Source organism: Zea mays, chromosome 8 (genome assembly GCF_902167145.1).
Source record: "Zea mays cultivar B73 chromosome 8, Zm-B73-REFERENCE-NAM-5.0, whole genome shotgun sequence".
NCBI lineage: Eukaryota > Viridiplantae > Streptophyta > Magnoliopsida > Poales > Poaceae > Zea > Zea mays.
Genome location: NC_050103.1, coordinates 158,634,608 through 158,643,104, shown reverse-complemented (window position 1 = coordinate 158,643,104; position 8,497 = coordinate 158,634,608). Strand labels below are relative to the sequence as shown.

Below are 8,497 nucleotides of genomic sequence, written 5' to 3'. Positions count from 1 at the left end.
TTTAAGCACAACTACAAGCCGGAGTTAGCGTTAGAAATAGATGCGAGTCCGAAAGAGAGGCCGAAAAACAAATCACAAGCAAATGAAGCGGATGACACGATGATTTGTTTTACCGAAGTTCGATTCTTGAGAACCTACTCCCCGTTGAGGTGGTCACAAAGACCGGGTCTCTTTCAACCCTTTCCCTCTCTCAAACGGTCACTTAGACCGAGTGAGCTTTCTCCTTTATCAGACGGGTCACTTAGACCCCTATAAGGACCACCACAACTTGGTGTCTCTTGCTTTGATTACAAGTGTCTTGAGAACAAAAATGGAGGAAGAAGAAAGCGATTCCAAGCGACAAGAACTCAAATGAACACGAAAATCTCTCTCTCACAAGTCACTAAGTGTTTGGAGTGGTTTTGGACTTTGGAGAGGATTTGATCTCTTGTTTGTGTCTTGGAGTGAAGTCTAGAGCTCTTGTATTGAATGCAATATGCTGAAAACTTGGATTCCTTGAATAAAGGTGGTTGGGCGGTATTTATAACCCGAACCACCAAAACAGCCGTTGGGGAGGGCTGCTGTCGATATGCTAGATGGGGAATGTTGATATATATATATATATATTAGAGAGCATTGATATACTATGATGTGATTTCTTGGAATATTAAATATAAAACTAATACATCAAGTTGTTAAGTTCAGAAAGAGATGCTTGAATCAAAAGAATTTCTTTTTTCCTTGGAACAGCACTAAATAAATTGACGAACTTGCCATGAACCAAATTATCTCCAGACCACCTCCATAGGTCAATTTTTTTGTTTGACGAACTTGCACAGGTCTGAATCACTGAGGCTGAGGACACGAGTGATTTACCTGACTCCAGCACAGCGATTACATCCATAATTCCTAGACTGCAATGCACTAATGGAGTGCTTTCAGTAATTCTTTTTCCAGTCAACATACCAAACCCTTAACGCAGTACACTGTGAAAACAAACCATCCAATCAGAAGAGCAGAGAACGCTGCCATCCCTAGCAGGAAAGACCAGCCAGCCATTAAGATGCCGATGCATGTCACGGTTAGGACAGGTAAGAACGACCGAACGGAAGACATTCTGTCCACCCATCGGCCATGAAACCAGACAAGGGCAGCCACGTTCAAGACATTCCACTCCAGGGAGCCATTGTAGGCAAGCCGGTTCAGGCAGCTCGCCACAAACGAGTGGCAGTTGCAGGTGAACAGGTTGTAGTACTTGTGCTGGAAGCGTCTCATGCTCGATCGCAGAGCATCGTCCCATGATATCGCTGCTCCTAATTCTGAATGGTTGTAAGACTGCTTGCATACGTGTTCTGCAAGATTAACGGGAAGGCAGCACTGGACACGGAAAGGAACGAAGGGTTTAATCAAGAGGAAGTCAACAGGTTGAAAAAGAATTATAGGAAAGAGTCTGCCCAATAACAACATAAGTAGGGTTTACCAGAAAAAAATCAAACCAAACAGTTTACGAAACTTCAGAATTGAACTTTAACATGTCATCTATATTGAAACAGGAACACCTCTGAAATAGGAAACCTACAAATTTCCAAGAAGAAGAATATATGGAACTACCAGATAAAACGAAATACTATGATTGTGGTATGTTGGCAGGCAAGCATGCTACTGAGGACTTTTGGAAAGTAAAATCTGCATTTAGTTTTAGTTCCATGGACCCTAAATCTATTGACATCTTAGTAGTGATTTAGATATAATAAAGTACAAGATGAGCATTGCATAGTCCAGAAAACGAAATTGTTTCGAATCATCCTAACCTTCTTTCTGTCAAGCTGGAGGTATCTGGCAACTGAACCATAAGCAAAATTATCCACGCTCACCAAATTCGAACCAGCAAAATCCAAGACAGCCCCGTCCTCCTGACAGATTCCGACATGCCCTATGTAAGGAGCAAGCCATGAAACTACAGGAAGAGGAGTCCAGACAATGCAGCACGGGAACCTTGCTCTTTTTGGATCTATCTCGCCAAGTGACCACATGTCTTGTGGTCCATTATTTGAACCGACGCCATCGCCAGCAAAACCAGCTTCAACCTCCATCGAGGAAAGTACTTTAGGTGACATTAATGTTCCCTTGTCCTTGAAGAAACTTAAAACAGCGGCGTCTCTAGCTTCAACCTCACAGCTTATCAACCTTTATTTACTGAAAAAAGGAGGAATCGAGTTAGGTTCTCAAACTTCATGATTAAAACCACTGGTGAGGAATTAGAAAGGTGCACGTGTTCAGTACATTACCTTTACAATTTCATATGGCAATGTCACTATGTAATACACCGAACGTGGACGTAAGAGTGCAAGCAATGGGTCCCGAAACCATAATATCTTTACCACTGATACAAGTTCTTCCTCAAGTACAGTTGCTGCTCACTTCTCCCAACACATTTGTACTTTGGGCATAGCTGGACCAGGCTTTAATTTTGCTATGTCTGAGGAGGTACCCATACACAAGTAGGAAATCTATCACTACGTCCTTATCAGCACCATCTATTGGTAAAAGATTTTACAGGCTTTCGATATTTGTTAATGTAGCTTCTTCTTTTTTGTCTAACATATCAAGGGGTCCCTTGAATACAATAAGTCGAAGAAGATAGTTACGAATTGGTAATAAATGGGTACTGAATATACTCCTATGTTTGAAACCAACCTAGGCACATTTGCACATCCGAAAGCTGTCGCTTCTCCTCTCCCCAATCCAAATCTAGTGTGCACCGACGTGTCTTCCAGCAGTTCAACGAAATGGCGAAGTGAAACGCCGAGGCCCTGAACAGTACGTGAAATCAATTTCTATGTACGTAGGTGGGTGCGATAATCGCGCTCAGTGTTACTGGCAATTTAGTAGCAAGTTCGATTTCAGGCGTATGGGCGGATGGTGTATCTATCCCTGCTCTCGAGCAGACCGACATCACATAACACAGCGCCGAGAACCAAAGCCGGAAGGGGTGTAGTAACAGGAGAACTCACCGGAGGAATTGGATCGGCTTGCTGTACGACCCGCTGGTCGGTGAAGGGGCGAGGTCAACCTGCTTGGGTCGCCGCCGCCGATGCTCGCCGTATTGGGCAGGAAGAAGATGACTCGAGAGAGAAAGAGTGGAGGGGAGGCGCGGTTATAGAGGAGGACGGTGATTGTGATGTGGGGAGGAGGAGGGAAAGATGCATGCACCTGGACCGGATGGGGAGCACCCGCAGGTGGCAGGCGCTTTCGTTTCGTCGGCGGCTTTCTTTTGTGCCTCCGTGCCGGACGGTTGCACTTGCATTCTCCGTACTTGCCACAGTTGCTTTCCCCGTAGGCCGTAGCCGTAGCCGGTAGTAGCACGCAAACGGGCCCAGGGGCCAGGGAGAACCGCGGGTAGAGGTGGGGAAGAGGAACGCCTAGATGTTTGGGATGGGGTGACGACAAAAAGGCATGCCTCCAGCGAACTCCGGCGGGAGAGGCGCGCCGCCGGCGAGTCGGTTGATGGAGTTGCCCATCAGGGAACACCGAACACGGGACTCCGCCGTATCGTTGTGAGTTCGAATCCAACCAAGGCCTACCAGTCAGACTCTCAAATGGGAGCGCGCGACGTGGAGAGTCGAGGACAAATCAGGTGGCACAATGTCAGAACTTGGACACTTCAAATTCAGCTTGCATGAAGCCTAAAGTTTTCTTTATTTGTTGAGAACATATCTGTACACATGAACTAATAAAGTTTAAAAAAATTGAAAAAATTCATACATATACTTTCCACCCTACTCTAATCATATACAAAATTTCAAGTTAAATTTTGAAATACATAAAGAGTAATAAAAAAATAAAATTTCTAACAAGTTTAAATTAGAAAATCGTCTACAATTTTATTTTTTTATTATAGCTAAAGTATAATGAATTTAAATTTGAAATTATGTATATAATTAGAGTAGGGTGGAAGGAATATGTATGATTTTTTTCAAAAAAGATTTAAAGTTTGTTAGTTCATGTGTTTGTAAGGCTCGATATCAAGACAGGTCGGCTCATTCGAGTTCGAGCTGGCTCGGCTCGACTCGTTAAGCTAACGAGCTACAAAGTCAGTTTGGCTTGTTTAGCTCGTGAGCCAGAAAAAACAATATATATAATAATCAATTTCTAGTTAATTTTAAACTAATTTAACAATAGAAAATAGTAATTATAATCATAGTTTCACATACCACATCAATGTAACATCAAATTAACACAACTTACCACTGATCTATTCATAATTCACATACATGTTCATCAATTTATCCACAATTATATTCGCATAGATCAATTTAACACATAGACAAAATTCATCAATCATTAGTTTAACTCATAGGTCGTAGACACATGTACTACCCCGACCACTCTCGGACTGACAGTACTTACTCTTGACAGACCTCTAGGATCATATATCATCCCCACAGACCAACATGAGTCTTTTGTTCGCACTTTGTCCTCACAAATGCGCACCAAAGAAAACTTCTCGGTCGGCCACCCATCCCAAGATTGCTCTGGGCCAAGCACACTTAACCCAGAGGTTGTTTCGAGGTAGGCTTTCGAAAAAGAAGATACACCTTATTGGTATTAATACTTTATTAATTCTATAAGCCTTGGGCGAGGATATCACCATCCACCAAGGCTAGGATATGACAACACCACAAATACATATAACATGTTCATTAATTATTACGTAAATGATATGCACAAAGTTTCGTTTTGCTAAAATATACTCGTTTAGATCGCGAGTTGTCTCATTAACAAACCGAGCTGGCTCGTTAATGAACCGAGCTAAAATGTCAGCTTAGCTTGTGAAAAAATCAAACGAGCCGAACTCACCACAAACCGAGCGAACCGACAAGCCACAAGTACTTCTTCCAGCTCTACATGTGCACCACATGTGCATAGGAAATGTTCCCTTATTTGTTATTGGTCTGAGCATGTAGTGGAACAGTGCCTTGAATGGCCGAATCCTCCAATGGTTGCCCAATACTATGACAGCGCCAATAGAGGACTACTAGATTTCTACAATATAGGTACGGAGCCAATCGCAAAGAATGGATCTCAGAGGAACACCTCTAACAGTATCTTAAATCGGTGCCCCATATTAAAATATATATGTCGGCGTTTCGAGACCGGGGGTCCCTAAGCCGACGAGTGAATGTCGCCGCGTGCCCCAGCCCAGATGGGTCGACGCGAGGCCGAGCGCGAAGGGGGGAAGTGAGGTGGCCGGAGACAGGCGTGAGAGAGGTGGAAATCCCGTGAAAGGGAATTAGACTTACACCTAGTTCCTAAATGATTTTGGTGGTTGAATCGCCCAACACAAATCTTTGGACTAACTAGTTTGCTCTAGTGTATAAGTTATACAGGTGTCAAAGGTTCACACTTAGCCAATAAAAAGATCAAATTTTGGATTCAACAAAGGAGCAAAGGGCCAACCGAAGGCACCTCTGGTTTGGCGCACCGGACTGTCCGGTGCACCAGAGGACTCCAACCCCAACTCGCCACCTTCGGGAATTTCCAGAGGCACTCGCGCTATAATTCACCGGACTGTCCGATGTACACCGGACAGTGTCCGGTGCGCCATGGATAAGCGGCCTCAGGAACTCGCCAGCTTCGGGAAACTCCAACGGCTAGTCCGCTAAAATTCACCGGACTGTCCGGTGTGCACCGGACTGTCCGGTGCGACTCCGGAGCAACGGCTACCTCCGCGCAAACGGCTCTCTGCCGCGCATTTAATACGCGCTCTGCACGCGCAGAAGTCAGGCGTGCCCATACTGGCACACCGGACAGCAAACAGTACCTGTCCGGTGTGCACCGGACACCCAGGCGGGCCCACAAGTCAGAAGCTCCAACGGTCAGAATCCAACGGCAGTGATGACGTGGCAGGGGGCACCGGACTGTCCGGTGTGCACCGGACTGTCCGGTGCGCCATCGAGCAGACAGCCTCCCAACGGTCACTTTTGGTGGTTGGGGCTATAAATACCCCAACCACCCCACCATTCATTGCATCCAAGTTTTCACCTTCCAACCACCTTACAAGAGCTAGCTTTCATTGCAAGGCACACCAAAAGAGATCAAATCCTCTCCCAACTTCATTCAAAGCCCTAGTGACTAGAGAGAGTGATTTGTAGTGTTCATTTGAGCTCTTGCGCTTGGATCGCTTCTTTTCTTTCTTGATTCTTTCTTGTGATCAAACACTCACTTGTAATTAAGGCAAGAGGCACCAATTGTGTGGTGGCCCTTGCGGGAAGTTTGATTCCCAAGTGATTTGAGAAGAGAAGCTCACTCGGTCCGAGGGACCGTTTGAGAGAGGGAAGGGTTGAAAGAGACCCGGCCTTTGTGGCCTCCTCAACGGGGAGTAGGTTTGAGAGAACCGAACCTCGGTAAAACAAATCCGTGTGTCTCACCTCTTTATTCGCTTGCGATTTGTTTTGCACCCTCTCTCGCGGACTCAATTATATTTCTAACGCTAACCCGGCTTGTAGTTGTGATTATTTTTGAGAATTTCAGTTTCGCCCTATTCACCCCCCCTCTAGGCGACTTTCAATTGGTATCAAAGCCCGATGCTTCATTAGAGCCTAACCGCTCGAAGTGATGTCGGGAGATCACGCCAAGAAGGAGATGGAGACCGGCGAAAAGCCCACTACAAGCCACGGGAGCACTTCATCGGAAGAGTCCCGCACCAAGAGGAAGGAGAAGAAGAAGGACTCCTCCAAACGGAAGGAGAAGAAGTCTTCCTCTTCTCACCACAAAGAGAAGAAGGAAAAATCTTCTTCCCACAAGCCGCATTGGAAAAGCGACAAGCACAAGAGGATGAGGAAAGTGGTCTACTACGAGACCGACACTTCATCAACATCGACCTCCGACTCCGATGCGTCATCCGTCACTTCTAAGCGCCAAGAGCGCAAGAAGTATAGTAAGATCCCCCTACGCTACCCTCGCATTTCCAAACATACACCTTTACTTTCCGTCCCATTAGGCAAACCACCAACTTTTGATGGTGAAGATTACGCTAGGTGGAGCGATTTAATGCGATTTCATCTAACCTCGCTCCACAAAAGCATATGGGATGTTGTTGAGTTTGGTGCGCAGGTACCATCCGTAGGGGATGAGAACTATGATGAGGATGAGGTGTCCCAAATCGAGCATTTCAACTCTCAAGCTACAACCATTCTCCTCGCCTCTCTAAGCAAGGAGGAATACAACAAAGTGCAAGGGTTGAAGAATGCGAAGGAGATTTGGGACCTACTCAAGACGGCGCACGAGGGTGATGAACTCACCAAGATCACCAAGCGGGAAACGATCGAAGGGGAGCTCGGTCGTTTTCGTCTTCGCCAAGGGGAAGAGCCACAAGACATGTACAACCGGCTCAAAACCTTGGTGAACCAAGTGCGCAACCTCGGGAGCGTAAAGTGGGACGACCACGAGGTGGTTAAGGTTATTCTAAGATCTCTCATTTTCCTTAACCCCACTCAAGTTCAATTAATTCGTGGTAATCCTAGATACACTAAAATGACCCCCGAGGAAGTTATCGGGAATTTTGTGAGCTTTGAATGCATGATTAAAGGTTCAAAGAAGATCAACGAGCTTGACGAACCATCCACATCCGAGGCGCAACCGGTAGCCTTCAAGGCAACGGAGGACAAGAAGGAAGAGTCTACACCAAGTAGACAACCAATTGACGCCTCCAAGCTCGACAATGAGGAGATGGCTCTAATCATCAAAAGTTTTCGCCAAATCCTCAAGCAACGGAAGGGGAAGGATTACAAATCCCGTTCCAAGAAGGTTTGCTACAAGTGTGGTAAGCCCGGTCACTTTATCGCTAAATGTCCATTATCAAGTGACAGTGACAGAGACAACGACAAGAAGGGCAAGAGAAGAGAAAAGAAGAGGTACCACAAGAAGAGGGGCGGCGATGCCCACGTGTGCCGCGAGTGGGACTCCGAGGAGAGCTCCATCGAGTCCTCCTCCGACGAGGACGCCGCCAACATCGCCGTCACCAAGGGGCTTCTCTTCCCCAACGTCGGCCACAAGTGCCTCATGGCAAAAGACGGCAAAAGGAAGAAGGTAAAATCAAGATCCTCCACTAAATATGAAACCTCTAGTGATGAGGATGATGCTAGCAATGAGGAGGATAACTTACGCATTCTTTTTGCCAACCTTAACATGGAACAAAAAGAGAAATTAAATGAACTAATTAGTGCCATCCATGAGAAGGATGATCTCTTGGACTCCCAAGAGGACTTCCTAATCAAGGAAAATAAAAAACATGTTAAGGTTAAAAATGCTTACGCTCTACAAGTTGAAAAATGTGAAAAATTGTCTAGTGAGCTAAGCACTTGCCGTGAGATTATTGACAACCTTAGAAATGAAAATGCTAACTTAAATGCTAAGGTTGATTCACATGTTTGTGATGTTTCAATTCCCAATCTTAGAGATGATAATGTTGATTTGCTTGCTAAGATTGATGAATTGAATGTATCTCTTGCTAACC

General features: G+C 45.4%; 1 protein-coding gene across 2 annotated transcripts; it reads right to left on the bottom strand.

Annotated features, from left to right (window-relative positions):
• Positions 1-621: 621 nt before the first annotated feature.
• LOC100278855 (reversion-to-ethylene sensitivity1 like1) lies at positions 622-3,410 on the bottom strand. 2 transcript variants are annotated; one of them, XM_008656544.4, is made up of 4 exons: positions 2,994-3,330; positions 2,268-2,792; positions 1,791-2,175; positions 622-1,356 (listed from the first exon to the last, which is right to left on the bottom strand). In XM_008656544.4, the coding sequence occupies exons 3-4, from the start codon at positions 2,094-2,096 to the stop codon at positions 937-939; spliced, it is 726 nt and encodes a 241-aa protein (XP_008654766.2). In that variant the 5' UTR covers positions 2,097-2,175; positions 2,268-2,792; positions 2,994-3,330; the 3' UTR covers positions 622-936. The 2 variants fall into 2 exon arrangements, with proteins under 2 accessions (XP_008654766.2, NP_001145466.1); NM_001151994.1 differs by lacking the exon at positions 2,268-2,792 and having other exon boundaries at positions 697-1,356; positions 2,994-3,410.
• Positions 3,411-8,497: the final 5,087 nt, after the last annotated feature.